The 19,370-nt window shown below is 47.0% G+C and overlaps 1 protein-coding gene across 1 annotated transcript in view; it reads left to right on the top strand.

Moving 5' to 3' along the window:
- The window catches only part of LOC115470876 (cytosolic 5'-nucleotidase 3-like), a 159,321-nt gene that overhangs the window by 102,852 nt on the left and 37,099 nt on the right, over positions 1 to 19,370 (top strand). Inside the window, 1 exon segment of the mRNA XM_030204480.1 lies at positions 13,540 to 13,625. Coding sequence (XP_030060340.1) covers positions 13,540 to 13,625 — 86 coding nt within the window.

Below are 19,370 nucleotides of genomic sequence, written 5' to 3'. Positions count from 1 at the left end.
TTATTCTGTGGACTATCTTTGACCTATGATGGACGGCGTGTTTTTTTAAGTTTTCAGGTCTGCTTGTCAAGAGTGGTAATGGCTAGGAAGGCCTTTGCACTCTTCTGTGCAGCTTTGTTTGATAAGAAAATAAAACTCTCACTATGCCTATCAAAGCAACGAGTGCAGCATAAGGGCTCCAATGACTATTTTGAGGATGTGGGACTGGCTAAATAATTCCTAAATACGCTGAATGTTGGGCCTGTGGATACTGTGCCATGAGGAACCCACACTGAAAAATCTCTGTGCAGGGAAATGTCTTGGTGCCATATGGGTTGTGATATCTTGTATTCATTTGGAACCCTTGGTCATATTGACTCGGACCTTTGTGGAACAAAATCACTGGCCAATGATTTTATTGTGCTGGATCAGCTACAATGATACCCTGCTCTACTATCATGACTTTTATTTAGTAATGGTACCACTGGAATTGACTGACGTATTCTGACAAAGAGCTGTTTTAGGGAAATGTCTTGGTGCCATTCGGACTGCGGTATCTTGTATTCATTTGGAACCATTGGTCATATTGACTCGGACCTTTGTGGAATAAAATCACTGGCCAATGATTTTATTGCACTAGATCAGCTACAGTGATATCCTGCTCTACCATCTTGACTTTTATTTAGTGCCTGTACCACTGGAATTGACTTTGACATATTCTGACAAAGAGCAGTCTTAGGGGCCTTAACTTGGTATTAATTTAAAATGTTACTTGGAGAGGGATGTAATTCCTCCTGATGTAAAGAGGGCAATGGTTTACTAAGAGCTCTGCCAAGCAACTAATTTAGTATTGTGTTTGGCTCGCTCAATACACAGTCATTAAAGTGTTTGTTTTATGTCTTACGTTTATGTGGTGGGCTGTATAAAAACTGCAGTATTAAGGCACCCCTCTTTAGCTGTGCTAAGAGAGCCATGTGATCATTTCTTGAAAGCAATGTCATGAAGTTGAGTTTTTTCCCTCCCTCTCATAGTACCCATACAGCCAATATAGTAACAAGGTAGATGACGGCAGAAAAAGACCTGCACGGTCCATCCAGTCTGCCCAACAAGATAAACTCATATGTTCTACTTTTTGTGTATACCTTACCTTGATTTGTATCTGTCATTTTCAGGGCACAGACCGTAGAAGTCTGCCCAGCACTAGCTCCCGCCTCCCAACCACCAGCCCTGCCTCCCACCACCGGCTCCACCACCCAATCACAGCTAAGCTGCTGAGGATCCATTCCTTCTGAACAGGATTCCTTTATGTTTATCCCACGCATGTTTGAATTCAGTTACCGTTTTCACCTCCACCACCTCCCGCGGGAGGGCATTCCAAGCATCCACCACTCTCTCCGTGAAAAAATACTTTCTGACATTTTTCTTGAGTCTGCCCCCCTTCAATCTCATTTCATGTCCTTTAGTTCTACCACCTTCCCAACTCCGGAAAAGGTTCGTTTGCGGATTAATATCTTTCAAATATTTCAACGTCTGTATAAAACAATGATATTCATAATACCAAGTTAGATCTAGTAACATACCAGTATATCTCCTAGGGTTTTGTTTTTCTTATTTAGCTATAAGAGGTTAATAGTTGTATGTCACTGGGCTATTGTTGATTAGGGGGGTGGGGATACTATAAACAAGGCTTGTTTGCTCAGCGAGCTATTAAGGGGATTAAAGTTGGGGACTGAACAGGCTTCTCGAAGTAGGGTGGGGCATGGGCATAGACTGGGGGGGGCGATGTGACGACTGGCGCCAGTAGTAAAAAAAAAAAAAAAAAAACAAGCAGGCACACTCGTCTCACCGTCCGCTTCGCTTCCCTGCCCTCTCTGCGTCCCGCCCGAAAGGAAATGACATCAGAGGAAGGCGGGACGCAGACAGAGAGGGCAGGGAAGCGAAGCGGACGGAGACGAGCGCATGTCTGTCTACCCCCTCTCTTCATCCCTCCCTCTGGCGCAGGCAGCAGTCTTCTTTAGCCTTTCTGTGCTCCTGGCAGCGATAGCGACGTATACACGCTGCCTTCAGCTCTGCCCCGAAGCCTTCTCTTCAAGTTCCTGTTCCCGCATAGGTGGAGAGAAGGCTTCCAGGGCAGATCGAAGGCAGCGTGTATACGTCGCTACCGCTGCCAGGAGCACAGAAAGGCTGAAGAAGACTGCTGCCTGCGCTGGAGGGAGGGAGGAAGAGAGGGGGCAAATGGTGTCACGATCCTGGACCTCGCGGGGGGGGGGGGCAGCAGAGGGAAGATGGATGGGACTGGGAGGGGTGGGGAACAGAGGGAAGGAGCAGGAGATGGATGGGACTGGGAGGGGTGGGGAACAGAGGGCAGGAGCAGGAGATGGATGGGACTGGGAGGGGTGGGGAGCAGAGGGAAGGAGCAAGAGATGGATGGGACTGGGAGAGGAGGTGAGCAGAGGGAAGGGAGCAGGAGATGGATGGGACTGGGAGGGGTGGAGAGCAGAGGGAAGATGGATGGGACTGGGAGGGGTGGGGAGCAGAGGGAAGGAGCAAGAGATGGATGGGACTGGGAGAGGAGATGAGCAGAGGGAAGGAGCAGGAGATGGATGGGACTGGGAGGGAAGAAGCAGGAGATGGATGGGACTGGGAGAGGAGATGAGCAGAGGGAAGGAGCAGGAGATGGATGGGACTGGGAGGGAAGAAGCAGGAGATGGATGGGACTGGGAGAGGAGGTGAGCAGAGAGAAGGAGCAGGAGATGGATTGGACTGGGAGGGGTGGGGAGCAGAGGGAAGGAGCAGGAGATGGATGGGACTGGGAGGGGTGTGGAGCAAAGGGAAGGAGCAGGAGGTGGATGGGACTGGGAGGGGTGGGGAGCAGAGGGAAGGAGCAAGAGATGGATGGGACTGGGAGAGGAGGTGAGCAGAGGGAAAGAGCAGGCGATGGATGGGACTGGGAGGGGTGGGGAGCAGAGGGAAGGAGCAGGAGATGGATGGGACTGGGAGGGAAGGAGCAGGAGATGGATGGGACTGGGAGGGGTGGGGAGCAGAGGGAAGGAGCAAGAGATGGATGGGACTGGGAGAGGAGGTGAGCAGAGTGAAGGAGCAGGAGATGGATGGGACTGAGAGGGGTGGGGAGCAGAGGGAAGGAGCAAGAGATGGATGGGACTGGGAGAGGAGGTGAGCAGAGGGAAGGAGCAGGAGATGGATGGGACTGGGAGGGAAGGAGCAGGAGATGGATGGGACTGGGAGGGGTGGGGAGCAGAGGGAAGGAGCAAGAGATGGATGGGACTGGGAGAGGACGTGAGCAGAGAGAAGGAGCAGGAGATGGATGGGACTGGGAGGGGTGGGGAGCAGAGGGAAGGAGCAAGAGATGGATGGGACTGGGAGGGGTGGGGAGCAGAGGGAAGGAGCAAGAGATGGATGGGACCGGGAGAGGAGGTGAGCAGAGGGAAGGAGCAGGAGATGGATGGGTCCGGGAGGGGTGGGGAGCAGAGGGAAGGAACAAGAGATGGATGGGACTGGGAGAGGAGGAGAGCAGAGGGAAGGAGCAGGAGATGGATGGGACTGGGAGGGGTGGGGAACAGAGGGAAGGAGCAGGAGATGGATGGGACTGGGAGAGGAGGTGAGCAGAGGGAAGGAGCAGGAGATGGATGGGACTGGGAGGGGTGGGGAGCAGAGGGAAGGAGCAGGAGATGGATGGGACTGGGAGAGGAGGTGAGCAGAGGGAAGGAGCAAGAGATGGATGGGACTGGGCGGGGTGGGGAGCAGAGGGAAGGAGCAGGAGATGGATGGGACTGGGAGAGGAGGTGAGCAGAGGGAAGGAGCAAGAGATGGATGGGAGGGGTGGGGAGCAGAGGGAAGGAGCAGGAGATGGATGGGACTGGGAGGGTGGGGAGCAGAGGGAAGCCTACTGGAAAGAAGACGCTGCATAAAACAGAAGACACTGGGACCAAAGCGAATAAAAAAACTAAATGATCAGACAACAAAGGTAGAAAAAAGTATTTTATTCAGAATTTATTAATTGAAATATGTCAACTTTTTGAAATGTGCATCTGTGATATTTTGCCTTTAAATTTCAATTTTTCTAGTATTGCTGCATGCTGAGTCTGACTTCTTGAAAGAAGGAAGGAAGGGAGAAAGAGCTGGATTGATATCTCATACATATTCATTATGTTTATTCCCCAAAAAAGCCAGCTCTTTTTCCCTTCCTGCCTCCATATTAGCATATCATTTACATATATACATATATGCAAATGAATATGCTAATATGCTCCGCCCCATCATAGTAACATAGTAGATGACGGCAGAAAGAGACCTGCACGATCCATCCAGTCTACCCAACAAGACAACATATGTGTAAACCTTACCTTGATTTGTACCTGCCTTATTCAGGGCACAGACCGTACAAGACTGCGCAGCAGTACTTCCCGCCTCCCAACCACCAGTCCCACCTCCCATCACCGGCTTTGGCACAGACCGTATAACTCTGCTCTCCACTATCCTCGCTTCCCAACCACCAACCCCTCTTCCCCCCCACCTGCTCCGCCACCCAATTTCGGCTAGGCTTCTGAGGATCCATTCCTTCTGCACAGGATTCCTTTATGCATATCCTACGCATGTTTGAATTCCGTTACCGTTTTCATCTCCACCACCTCCCACGGGAGGGCATTCCAAGCATCCACCACCCTCTCCGTGAAAAAATACTTCCTGACATCTTTCCTGAGGCTGCCCCCCTTCAACCTCATGTCCTCTCGTTCTACCGCCTTCCCATCTCCGGAAAAGATTTGTTTGCGGATTAATACCTTTCAAATATTTGAACGTCTGTATCATATCACCCCTGTTCCTCCTTTCCTCCAGGGTATACATGTTCAGGTCAGCAAGTCTCTCCTCATACGTCTTGGAACGCAAATCCTGTACCATTCTCGTAGCTTTTCTTTGCACCGCTTCCATTTTTTTAACATCCTTCGCAAGGTACGGCCTCCAAAACTGAACACAATACTCCAGGTGGGGCCTGACCAACGACTTGTACAAGGGCATCAACACTTCCTTTCTTCTGCTGATCACACCTTTCTCTATACAGCCTAGCAACCTTCTCGCTACAGCCACCGCCTTGTCACACTGTTTTGTCGCCTTCAGATCCTCGGATACTATCACCCCAAGATCCCTCTCCCCCTCAGTACCTATCAGACTCTCACCGCCTAACACATAAGTCTCTCTTGGGTTTCTACTCCCTAAGTGCATCACTTTGCATTTCTTCGCATTGAATTTTAATTGCCAAACCTTAGACCATTCTTCTAGCTTCCTCAGATCCTTTTTCATGCTTTCCACTCCCTCCCGGGTGTCCACTCTGTTACAAATCTTAGTATCATCCGCAAATAGGCAAACTTTACCTTCTAACCCTACGGCAATGTCACTCACAAATATATTGAACAGAATCGGCCCCAGCACCGATCCCTGAGGCACTCCACTACTCACCTTTCCCTCCTCCGAGCGAACTCCATTTACCACCACCCTCTGTCGTCTGTCCGTCAACCAGTTCCTAATCCAGTTCACCACTTTGGGACCTATCTTCAGCCCATCGAGTTTATTTAAGAGCCTCCTGTGGGGAACCGTGTCAAAAGCTTTGCTAAAATCTAAGTAGATTACGTCTATAGCACGTCGATGATTTAATTCTCCAGTTACCCAATCAAAGAATTCAATGAGATTCGTTTAGCACGATTTCCCTCTGGTAAAACCATGTTGTCTCGGATCTTGCAACTTATTGGCTTCCAGGAAATTCACTATCCTTTCCTTCAGCATGGCTTCCATTACTTTTCCAATAACCAAAGTGAGGCTTACCGTCCTGTAGTTTCCAGCTTCTTCCCTATCACCACTTTTGTGAAGAGGGACCACATCCGCCGTTCTCCAATCCCTCGGAACCTCTCCCGTCTCCAAGAATTTATTAAACAAATCTTTAAGAGGACCCGCCAGAACCTCTCTGAGCTCCCTCAGTATTCTGGGGTGGATCCCGTCCAGTCCCATGGCTTTGTCCACCTTTAGCTTTCCAAGTTGTTGATACACACTCTCTTCTGTGAACGGTGCTCTATCCACTCCATTCTCAAGTGTATTTTTGCCAGGCCCTCTCGGTCCTTCTCCAGGATTTTCTTCAGTGAAAACAGAACAAAAGTATCTATTTAGCAAATTGGCTTTTTCTTCATCATTATCTACATAGCGTTTCGCTGTATCTTTTAGTCTCACAATTCCCTTTTTAGTCATTCTCCTTTCACTAATATACCTGAAGAAATTTTGGTCTCCCCTCCTTACATTTCTAGCCATTTGTTCTTCCGCTTGCGCCTTTGCCAGACGTATCTCTCTTGGCTTCTTTCAGTTTCACCCGGTATTCCTCCCCGTGTTCCTCTTCTTGAGATTTTCTATATTTCTGGAATGCTAACTCTTTAGCCTTTATTTTCTCAGCCACTTTCTTGGAGAACCATATCGGTTTCCTTTTTCTCTTGCTTTTATTTACTCTCCTTACATAAAGGTCTGTGGCCCTATTTATTACTTCCTTCAGCCTGGACCACTGTCCTTCCACTTCTTGTACGTCCTCCCAGCCCATCAGTTCCTTCCTCAGGTATTCCCCCATTTTACTAAAGTCAGCACGCTTGAAATCCAGGACTTTGAGTTTAGAGTGACCGCCCTCCACTTCAGCCGTCATATCAAACCAAACCGTTTGATGGTCACTGCTTCCCAGGTGTGCACCCACTCGGACATTTGACACAGTATCCCCATTTGTGAGCACCAGATCCAGCGTCGCTCCCTCGTGGGTTCCGTCACCATTTGTCTGAGCAGAGCACTTTGGAAGGCATCCACAATCTCTCTACTTCTTTCCGATTTTGCAGGCGGAACCTTCCAAACTACATCTGGCAGATTGAATTCTCCCATCAAGAGAACCTCTTTTTTCTTTCCTAATTTTTGAATATCTGCGATCAGATCTTTATCTAGTTCCTCTAATTGTGTCGGGGGTCTGTAGACAACACCCACTTGGACAGAGGTTCTGTCCTTTCTTTTTAAGGTGATCCATATCGCTTCTTCTTTTCCCCAGGTCCCTGTCATTTCAGTCGCCATGATATCATTCTTTACATACAGAGCTACTCCTCCACCTTTTCGACCCTCTCTATCCTTCCTAAATAGATTATAGCCTTTGCCCTCCCCCTAATGAAACAGTTAAACTACTATGGGGTGGGGAAATGGGGGTAGCTGGTTGTTACAGGTGGGTCTGGTATTAATGAAACGTTTCTGTAGTTTTGTGGAAGAGACGTGGTTGGATAGACCATATGGACTGTAAAATCTGAAGTGTGTGAGCATGTGAAACACTTGTATTGTCATCTGGGAGAAGGTGAAGGCTGGGACACCCATCCCCTCCTACTCATTAATTGTATGATCTTACTCAGTCATCAGGCTTCATTAGATAATGGTTAAAATCATGTCATGGAATGTAGGGGAATGTTGCGTCCAACCACCCGGACGCAACCACCCCTGCACCGCCGAACACCAGCCACCGACGAGCACTGCCTGCACCGACGGCCACCATCCCGACGGCACCTTCCTCCCAATCAGCTGTTCGTCCACTGAGCTTGTCTCTGGTACCGCTGGTCAGGCCTACCAGCGCCGATCATTGAAGGAGGAATCCAGTCGGCGAGGAGAGAGCGGAGTGCAGGATGGAGTGAGGAGAGAGCGGAGCTCGGGACGGAGCAAGGCGAACAAGGGGAGAAGGTGAGCGGAGGGATTACTGGAGGCGGCCAGAGAGACGCAGCGTGACTTGAGAATGGCCTGGGGCCGACGGCATTGTCTCACATGGCTTTAGGAGGACGGCGAGACTCGAGATGACTCGTGGCAAAATGACACTACCCAAGCCGAACGAAAGAACAGTGGGCGGAAGCAACCGACCCGCCGCCGAGGGCGACTGGATCTAGTCAGTAACGGCGGATAGTAGAGAGTTGAGACGACACCGGTGGTTGTTAGATCACCTGAGCTGATATGTGCTAAATAGCTTCCTGCCACCAACCAGCTCCAAGTGCATGTAGCCGAGCCGCCAGAGCCACCAGTGAAGGAGTGCACCCATCCAATAGAAACAGCGTCGGTCCTTTAACAAAGGGACCAAAATGTTGGACGACAACACGAACTAAGCATTTCTCAGGTTAACTTGCTCTGAATTGAGTGTAGAGCAATGATGGCAGCCCAAGGGAGTGGAAATAGAGACTAACCAATAGACCTACAGTGGACTAAACAGCCTCACTTCCACTCCAGTCTACTAAACCTCCTTGACAGTGCTCTGAGGGCATGCCAATGACGGCTACGCAGGGGACTGGAAACAGAGATTAACCAACTGCTTTACAATAGGCTAGACAGGCGCACTCCCATTCCAGTCTATTAACCTCCACGGTAGTGCACGACAAAGCGCCCAGCAAACCGAAAACATAGTACTAGAGAACCAAAACACTGGTTACAAATACCGTTCACTGCATAAAACACTGACGGCCGTCAAAACAAAGAACAGATTGAGGATTCCATGACCTTCTCAACGGAGCCTCCTGACCTTATAACAGCAGAACAGCAACTAGAGCTACACTGCTCCATGCCCAGGACATCACTCCCGAGCATCTTACTGTGAGTTACCTATGTATCCCAAACTGACAACAAGAACACAATCAAAATACTTCTGGTAATCTATTCCCTCTCACTGATCCACCTAGCACTATCCAGCCCATTCACAGAGCATTACTTCAGACCTATCTTACAAAACCACCAAAAGCTGATCAACCATTCCACTCTCCACAAAACTGACACCACAATAAAGGAAGATCATCCAAACACGGACAACACCAACAAAACGGGAGAAATGACCATAACAAATGAACACCACCCAAGGAACGACAACTAGCAAAAATCAACCTAACACCAAACCAAGCAGCCCCGTACCAAAATATCCAGGTGGGTTACATCAATACTAGGTCCGTAATCAACAAAACAACAACAATATCAGACTGGATTACCTCAGAAAAACCTCGATCTTATCTTTATCAGTGAAACATGGATTCACAACCAAAAGGACCCCATAATCCTTGAACTATGCCCTCCGGGCTACAAAATCGCTCATCAGACCAGACTGGAAAAGAGAGGTGGAGGCATAGCACTAATCTACCGAGAACAATTCATCATCGAAACCATCACCGACTCCATAACACCCCAACTAGAAATTGCCTCATTTAGAACCCATAACAATTCCCTGATCGATCACCTGAACTGCGTCCTGTTCTACAGACCACTCGGCAATTCGAACGAAACCCAGCCCATTTTCACTGACTTCATATCAAACAATTGTGTAAACAACTCCCAACACACTAATACTAGGCGACATTAACCTTCACTTAGAGGACCCCAACTCCACCAACGTACGGGAATGTAAAGAATTCCTACAGTCCTGGGATCTCAAATGTCCTCATATGCAACTGACCCATATCAAGGGTCACACATTGGACCTCCTATCACATAAATTGTCCACAGACCACAACCTATTAATAACAGACATCAAATGGACAGCAACACCTTGGACCGACCATTACAAATTGAACCTAACTTTAAACTGGCGGAAGAAGGGTTCAAACCACAAACCAGTACATACAACCTATACTACAAGAGGGCAAATAGATTCACAAGTATTCTGGCAACAGATATATGACAACGAATGGACAATAAGAATGGACTCAAAACTTTATCTTAACTGCTGGGATGACAGATGTAGCAGCGCATTAAACGAAATAGCAAAAAGACAGAATACAATACCATGGTTCAATGATGAACTAAAAAAACTCAAAACACAATCCAGGAAACTTGAACGAGCATGGAGAAAAATAAAAGACGAACATACACTCAACGCATTGAAACACATACATAGAAAATACAAATATGCAATAAAACAAACCAAAAGGTCCTACTACAAAACCAAACTAGGACCGGATTCCAAAGATATGAAGAAACTATTCCAACTCGTAAATAAGCTACTGGACACCACCCCTGTCACCACAACCAACATAGACATCCTACCCGCAGACAAACTTGCTAACTACTTCAACGAAAAAATAACAAAACTAAGCAGCACACTTCCTCATCACAACACCGACATCGAACACTTCTTCATCGAACTGGACCTAACCTCCAACGGATACCCAGTTGACCGTATTTGGACAACATTTAATCTCATCAACACCGAATCAGTTACACAAGCGACTCACAGATTCGCCAAGACCCATTGCAAACTGGACATATGTCCCATTTATCTACTAAAATCCGCCCCCGATCACTTCATATTAGACCTCACATCCCACCTAAATTTCATGTTACAACAAGGTCTCTTCCCTGAGGAATATGGCAACATCCTACTCACCCCAATACCAAAAGACGCCAAGAAAAGCACAAACGATCTCACCTACTACCGCCCAGTTGCGTCTATCCCACTAGTAGTAAAAATGATGGAGAGTCTAGTGACTAAACAGCTCACGGAATACCTGCACAAGTTCTCAATACTACATAATTCACAATCAGGATTCCGCTCCCACCATAGTACCGAAACTGTACTAGTCACCCTCCTGGCCAAATTCAAGCAGGAGATAGCCATAGGTAAAAGCATACTCCTCCTCCAGTTCGACATGTCGAGCGCATTCGACATGGTAAATCACAATATACTACTAAGACTACTCAGCCACTTCGAGATTGAAGGAAACGTGCTTAATTGGATTAAAGGTTTTCTAACCACCAGAACTTATCAAGTAAAATCAAACTCAAACATATCACCACCATGGAAAGCAGTATGTGGAGTACCTCAAGGATCACCAGTGTCACCAATACTTTTCAACATGATGATTCCACTGGCACAATCCCTATCCAATCGAGGCCTCAACCCGTTCATTTATGCAGATGATGTTACAATCTACATCCCCTTCAGACATGACCTGAAAGAAATAACCAACAAAATCAACGAAGGCCTGAATATTATGGACTCCTGGGCAAACTCATTCCAACTGAAACTGAACACTGAAAAAGCACACTGCCTCATCCTCACTTCTCAACATAACAAATACAAACCCACAACTATAACTACCCCAGGACACACCCTCCCTACACTCGATCGCAACCTTACTCTCGAGAGCGAAGTAAACTCTGTAATAAAGAAAATGTTCTATGCAATGTGGAAGCTCAAACGGCTAAAACCTTTCTTCCCAAGGGAAACCTTTCAAAACCTAATACACTCAATGGCCCTAAGTCATGCAGATTACTGTAACGGAATCTACACAGGATGCAAAGAACAACTAACAAAAAAACTCCAGACCGCCCAGAATACAGCAGCCAGGTTGATATTCAGCAAAACATGCTTCGAAAGTGCCAAACCCCTTCGAGAAAAATTGCTCTGGCTCCCAATCAAAAAACAGATCATCTTCAAAATCTGCACTCTAGTCCACAAAATCATATATGGCATAGTCCCAGGATACATGACAGACCTCATAGATCTACCAACAAGAAACAGAGTCGGATCTGCAAGACCATACCTTAACCTACTCTACCCAAATTGCAAAGGACTGAAATACAAAACAACCTACGCATCCGGCTTCTCCTACATAAGCGCACAACTATGGAATGGCCTCCCAAAAGCCGTGAAAACAATCCATGACCTCCTGAACTTCAGGAAATCACTAAAAACCAAAAAGGCCTACCCCAACGACCCTACGTAAACCTCTTCACCCAAAGCACAGCATGCCTAATGTTCGCACTGGCAACATACAACCTTCATCCCTTCCAACCCTCCACATATACCTCATTCGATCACTATACAACCTTGTATTTGTTATCAACCAACTGGACAAACGCCTAACAGTACTATGTAATTCACATTGAGCCTGCAACATATTGTAAGCCACATTGAGCCTGCAAATAGGTGGGATACAAATGCAACAAATAAAATAAATAAATATGATCTTACTCGGTCATCAGGCTTCATTAGATAATGGTTAAAATCATGTCATGAAATGTAGGGGGGACTTCCTCACCTACTAAATGTAGTAAAATCTTGCATGTTTTAAATAAGCCTAAAGCCTAGGTGGAATTTTTGCAAGAAACGCATCTAGATTCATAGGAACACCACTATTTCCATGGCAAATGATTTACCCCTCAGTGAGAGAAGGCGCTGGGAGGAAGTTGGTCTTGATGGAAAAGGGTACAGGAGCTATATTTTCCCTATCTTCCTGCATGCTAGATTTTTTGGGGGGGGAGGGAGCGCGATGGAGAGAAAGACAGGGCAATAAGAAAACAGCTACCAGTGGATGTCTGGGCATAGTCTCTCTTCTTCCTACTGATGGGCCCCAGTGGAGTCAATGCAGCCGTATATCTCTATATATAAAAGGCAACACCAACGTTCTATGAAGCTTCCAGCCGGAAGTGTGAAGGGGGAGAGATATCCGGTTTCCCCATGAGTGTCTGCCCCGCCCTCGCTCTCTCGCTAACACAAACAGTGAAGGAAAACAGCAAAGCAGGAAATCAAATCGCTCTCTCTGTAACAATGAAGGACTCAGAGGGGGGAGGGGAGCGAGGGCAGGGACACACACACTCCCACATGCACACAGAAGAAAACCTTGCTAGCCCCTGTTTCATTTGCATCAGAAACGGGGCTTTTTTACTAGTGTAGCAATAGCTTGCTGGAGTCGGGTGCTTATTTCTTGGGCATATGTCTTCTGAGCGTGTCTCCTCTTCTTTCTCTTCTATGAAGGTCGCCTATGTGGTCCTTATGACACACGTTTTCCAGACCTTGTCCGGTTGATGGTTTCCGTCTAAGGCATTCTTCGGGGCATCAGTTGTTTCCGCGGCTGTGTCTGGTTATCACCCTACTTAAGAACTGCTATGCTACATCCCACAAGTCTCTGGATTTGTGTGCTGATGATGACAAAGAAGGAAAATTAGGTTTACGTGATCATTTTCTTTCCTTTAGTCACAGCAGATGAATCCAGAGTCCCATCCTTTTACGAGGATTGGCACTATCAATTCAGTCTGTTTTTCTGCTTGGGTTTTTTGCTGTGGATGCCTGTGCATAGTCAACTTGCAAAACTATGCCTGTGCATAGTTTTGCTAGTTGACAGGTTTATACCTCATTTCTTTGAAGATGGAGAAGTGTTTGCCTTATTATTCTGTCTGCTTTGTTATAAGAAATACTAACTGACTGAGGAGCACAGTGTCATACTATATGGCAGAGTTCAGTTTGGTACTCCCTATTTCTACCTGCTGTTAAACGGTTATAACCCACATGTCTCTGGATTCATCTGCTGTGACTCAAGGAAAGAAAATTATCAGGTAAGACCTAATTTTTCCTTAAATCTAAAGTAATGTATAAACAACATCTAGGGTGGAAATAACCCTCTGAAGAAAAGTAGTGAGAGTGGATTTCAATACTAGAAAGCATACTCTGTAGATTTTAGTTCATTGTTCTAACTTCCAAAATATCTCTATTGTAATTAGTAACTGACACTGTTTTCTTCCTAGTTATATCAACTAAAAGAAACATATTATGCTATTGAAATTGATCCTAATCTTACAATAGAAGACAAATACCCTTATATGGTTGAATGGTAAGTTCTAAAACTTGTAGAATTACTTTTTAAATTTAACAAGTTTAATGTCTTCCTATTGAGATTTGTATTTATGATCAAAGCTGAATGTGTGTATGTATGAATATAAGACTGTATTTTGACACATACACATATCTATCCATTTTAATGTGAAACACCCAGTCCTCTCATTTATGGTTTAAAAAATTTTATTTTTATAATGTTACTTGATGTATTGTCACCACTAGGGTGTGCCCTAATGAGCTTGTCCTGGTCCTAATGTTTCCAATAGTACCAAGAACTGCTTGAGTGGAGTCTACTTTTCTGTAGTGGTAAGGGCTGGCCCAGATGGACTTCTTTTCAACTCTGGTTGAACTACCCTGCCCACTACTTTAACTTCTTGGGTATTAGCCACCCTCCCTGGCCTAGGCAGCTGCCTAGCAAATTACCATGGTTTCATAAGGTTTGGCATAAACAAAATACAATTTTCATTCAGTTAATCAATGGTGCTCTCTTCACCTTTCAGAGAGTAAGAATGCAGCACAAGTATTTCTTGGCTTCCCAGCAAAATTAATTAAACCTTTACTCCTTGTTACAAGTTTGCAGGACATTCCTCTTTTCCCAACCAAGGGCAGTTCTCAAATTCCTTTTACAACCCAGGCAGTTCCACACCCTATTCACAACCCAGGGCAATTCCAAACCCCCTGTCACACTAGGGCTATTCCAAACCCCACCTAGGCTACCAAAGCAGTCTTCCTGGGCTTTTTCCTTCCAGACTTTCACTAGTCTGCTGAGCTTGACTTTTACCTTCCTCTGGCCTTTTATTACTTTTGGGGCTATTAGTAACCCGGGGAGATTCAGCCCGTCCTTTCTTCTTTTGGGACTATCAGTAACCCAAGGATTTTTAGCCTGTCCTCTCCTACTTCCTGCCCTTGGCAGTTCCTTATTATAATGGCTGTTAGCCCTGCTAGAGTGTTTCCAGCCACACCCCTTTCCTGGAACTGCTGTACTGATTAGCTCATGGGTCGATGCTTAAATCTCCGGCACCATGCTGAACAGTGCCATAAAAATACCTCCGGAACAGCACCGAAGAACAATTCTCTAATGCTCAACGCTAATGAGATGCAAATATAGGCATGCTCATAGTGTTGAGCATTAGAGAGTTCGGTGGGAGGATTGAGCATGGCACATGCACAGAGGAGTTGCACAGTAAGTTCTGCTCCTGTGCACATGGGCCTGGCAAAACCCAATTCCTTGTCATCAACAGCAGATGAATCCATTAACTGATGGGTTGTATCCACCTACCAGCAGGTGGAGATAGAGAACACTGAAAGCACATGGTGTTCTAGGGCGCCCAACCCCCTCTGCCTTCAGTATAACTCTATCTCCCAGCAGGTGTGGGCGTTGCTTCTCAGCTCCTGGATTTCTGCCTGGGGTGGCTCCTGTGCTTTGCCAGTAGAGCAGGGGGTGTTGTGGCTAGTGGTGCCCACTTTAAAGGCATACTTGGTTTTCCCTGTCCCTGCCTTACCCCATTCCCCCTCCTCCCGGAGTTCCGCTGTGGCTGCCTGCCTCTAACTTTCCTCACAGTAAAAAAAAAAAAACAGAGAGAGGCTTTCTCCTGAGCTCCTGGTTTGGGGCAGCTTGATCGCAGCTCGTTTGACTCGGTCTCCTGAGGTGAGAGGGGTGCCCAGCTCCTCCGGAGAGGTTCCCGCTAACAGCTCTCTGTGCAGGGTAAGTTTTGTTTTCTGTATTTGATGGCTGCTGAAGGGGTTAAGCGCTGCTCCCACTGTGGGAAATGCAGATCAGCAGCCGGGCAGCACATGCTGCCTAGATGCTAATGCTGGCACAAGCATGGTGGGCAGTGATTCTTCCCGCCCGCCGGAGTTGGCAGTGGCCGCCATCTTGGAGGCGCCGCATGACTCGACCCTCGCGGTTGCGAAGGGGTCAGAGTGCAGGGGGACACCTTGTTTCAAGGTTTCTAGAGGAGCTTTTGCCTCCGCTTCCCCCAATGTGGGGCGGATGTACAGGTTGTTTTTCTCCCCTGAATTTGTGCTGCTGATGCATAAGGCTTTTATGTTAAAAAGAACACTGCCTGAGGCTCCTGACAATTCCTGTCGGTCTGGGTTGCCTCGGGTTCTTTATAGCCCAGCGTCTGCTGGAGACTTTATTTCTTCCCCCGAGCTTTTGGCTGACGTTAAGCGTAGACGAGTGAATACCCCGTCTGAGGGGGACTCTTCACTCTGTTCTCCTCCGTGGTCTAGTTTCGGGGAGTCTGAGGGGTCTGGCAGGCCCTCACAGACTGATGATCCAGATGAGGGTGGCTGCTTGCCACAGGAGTTGGATGACACTAAAGCGGTTCGGATTTTCCACCGCGACAAGCTGCCAGCTCTCATTTCTGATGCCTTACAGGCCCTTTGTATAGAAGATCCTGATGAGGATGCTGTCTCTTGTATTAATCCTAGGATGGCTAGCACTAAGAAGCCTTCTCGGGCTTTTCCTGCTCATGCTTCCATCCAAGAGCTTATTTCAGCTCAATGGTCTGACCCTGAGGGTCCCTTGAAGGTGGCCAGCGCTATGTGTCACCTTTACCCCCTGAGGGAAAGTCAGTTGACCCTCTTTGGGATGCCTAAAGTGGATGCTTTAGTCACGGCTGTGACTGAAAAGACTACTCTCCCGGTGGAGGGAGGGGTCGCTTTGAAAGATATGTAGGACCGGCAGCTGGAATCCGCACTGAAGCGGTCCTTTGATATCTCGGGCCTTTCCTTATGGGTGGCCATTTGCAGTTCCTATGCAGCCCGGGCCTGCCTTTCCTGGTTGCAGCAGGCAGTTGAGCAGCCCACCGATGGACTGGGTTCCCTCACTGATGTCTGCCCACGTATGGAGTCTGCCCTGTCTTTTTTTGGCTGATGCCCTTTATGATCTGGTCAGAGCTTCAGCTAAGCAGATGTCTGTGGCGGTTGCTGCCCGCTGCCTTCTTTGGCTCCGGCATTGGGCGGCTGACATGGCCTCTGAACAAAGGCTGGTGAGGTTACCCTTTCGGGGCCTTCTTTTATTTGGGGAGGATTTGGAGAAGATTGTTAAGGACCTAGGGGACTCTAAGTCCCAACAGTTGCCTTAGGATAGGCCGAGGCCTTCTTCCAAAAGTCCTTCTTTTCCCTCCTCTTCCAGGCCACGTTTTCGTGAAGCTCGCAGGTATCGCCCAGGGCACTCTACGGGGTTTGGTCAACGTACCCATTTCTAGGAGAGGAACTCCTTTCGTTTGGACAAATGCGCGGTGGCGTCCGGGCAACATCCAGAACTTCAGGGGTGTCCTCAACAATGATGGGGCGCCGGTCCACTCGTCGGTTCCTGCAGTAGGGGGTCGTCTCTCCCTCTTTTTCGAGGAGTGGACCAAAATTACTTCGGATCAGTGGGTCCTAGACCTGATCAGAGAAGGTTACCGACTAGAATTTGTTGTCCCAGTAGCAGACACGTTTTTGGAGTCCCGATGCGGCACTGCCATCAAGCGGGCGGCAGTATACGAGACCTTGCAGGTGTTGCTGAAACTCGGAGCGGTGGTTCCAGTTCCTCCCGCCGAACGGGACTGCGGTCGCTACTCCATCTATTTTGTGGTTCCTCGAAAAGGCGGGTCATTCAGACCTATCCTCGACTTAAGCAGAGTCGACGAGGCCTTAGGAATGCGACACTTCTGCATGGAAACCCTGCGCTCCGTCATTGCGGCGGTACAGCCAGGAGAGTTTCTCACGTCTCTGGACCTCAAGGAAGCGTACTTGCATGCCCCATCCTTGACCATCTTTAAATCTAGATTGAAAGCCCACCTCTTTAACATTGCTTTTGATTTGTAACCACTCACCTTCACCTACTCTCCTCTCCTCATTCCTCCACACATTAATTGATTTGCTTGCTTTATTTTTTGTCTATTAGATCGTAAGCTCTTTGAGCAGGGACTGTCTTTCTTCTATGTTTGTGCAGCGCTGCGTACACTTTGTAGCGCTATAAAAATGCTAAATAGTAGTAGTAGTAGTAAATATTCCCATCTGGCCGCTGCATCAGCGGTTTCTCCGGTTTGCGGTATTGAGCCAACATTTCCAGTTTCGTGCCTTGCCTTTTGGCCTGGCGACTGCCTCTGGGACTTTTTCCAAGGTCATGGTGGTAGTGGCTGCCTTTCTCAGGCGAGAGGGTATCAGAGTTCACCCTTATCTCAACGACTGGCTCATCAGAGCGGATTCGGCTAAACTTAGTAGACCTACCGCCCAGAAACGCCAGAAGATCAGCCCGCAAGTTCCTCCATCTGAACTTCCCCAGCTGTAAAGGAATTAAATACAAACAGGCATACGCTACTACCTTTGCGTACAAAAGCACACAGATATGGAATGCACTACCCATGGCCCTGAAAACCACGGACAACTTAACCAGCTTTCGCAAATCTTTGAAGACACACCTCTTCAACAAGGCCTACAAAAGACATCCTCAATGAAACAAACCACTCCTTATATCACCCATGTGCTGTAAAACACCTCTCACATAATCTTACCCAACACCCCCCATCCAAATTCTCTTCTACCTTCAGCTTATTATCGACTGTATCTAATTTCATGTAATGACTATATCATATTAACATCCTGTAAGCCACATTGAGCCTGCAAAAAGGTGGGATAATGTGGGGTACAAATGCAATAAATAAATAAATAAAATAAGGCATCAATCAATATCAAGGTCTAGGACATTACCGTTGGTTTCTGTATAATCAACGTGGGGTTGCTCCAAAACTGACCAACTTCTTCAGAACTGCCGTCCTGAACCTTGGGGGTCTCAGAACTGCTTCCTTCCTTACAAAGTTGCTTTTGCACCTCTACGCTTTATCTTCTGCTGTTTTGGTCACCCTCGATGTTCCAAACCCCAAAACGCACTAATTCTTGCAGCGCACTCCTCTCAACCTCCGTAGGATGCTGCCACCATTCTGGAGTTGGGGAGCTCGCAGCTCTTGGCTATAGAGGGGGGGGGGGGGGGTCCTTCCTTTCGGGCTCAAGGTGACTTCGGGCCAATTGGACTGGTCCAATCTTCCATCGATAGACTCCTGTCTAAAAAGGCTGACATCTGGACCTCTAGGTTGCTCTCCAGGCTGGGTCACGAATCTGTTCATGGAACCTGGCAAGGGCACAACTATGTACTACCCTTTCGTTTCCCCATCTCAGGTAATGAAAAAGAAAAATGAGAGACCACACATTCAGCATTTAATTCTTTATTGTATCAAAATACTATTCTGAAGAAGCAATTTAAAACTCAGGAAATTGAGATTGATTCATTGTAACCTTTTCAGAATTGATTCTAGCAGCCTATTTAAAAAAAAAAAAAACTAGATTTTCAAACAGTGCTGGTCACTGACTTATCAACATTATGGTTTAAAGTGGAAAATTTTGAAAATACACTGAGACATGTGAACTTGAAGGTGTTAATTTCTGTAATCTTTGAAAGTTTATCCATGAAGGAAGCTTTCCTGAAGTATTTAGTGGAAGTATTACAAATTGCTCAGAAATATCTACCCAGTATTATGAGCGCTTATTATCTTTCCGGAAAGAAGTTTGCTTCCTCAAGAGATGAAGGTAGATTTACTTTGGACTCTTTAGAAATTAACCCAGTTACTCTTGGTTTACGCTACCAATCTCCTTAGAGAACGTAACTAATAGAGATAAATTATTTTTTCTTATTCCAAGCATAGGGAAAACATTTTATGAATGAGAAAATTTGGATCTAATCCAGATGTTT

This window comes from Microcaecilia unicolor, chromosome 1, assembly GCF_901765095.1.
Source record: "Microcaecilia unicolor chromosome 1, aMicUni1.1, whole genome shotgun sequence".
Classification (NCBI taxonomy): Eukaryota; Metazoa; Chordata; class Amphibia; order Gymnophiona; family Siphonopidae; genus Microcaecilia; species Microcaecilia unicolor.
Note: the sequence above shows the minus strand (reverse complement) of the source record. Positions and strands in the feature narration are given on the sequence as shown.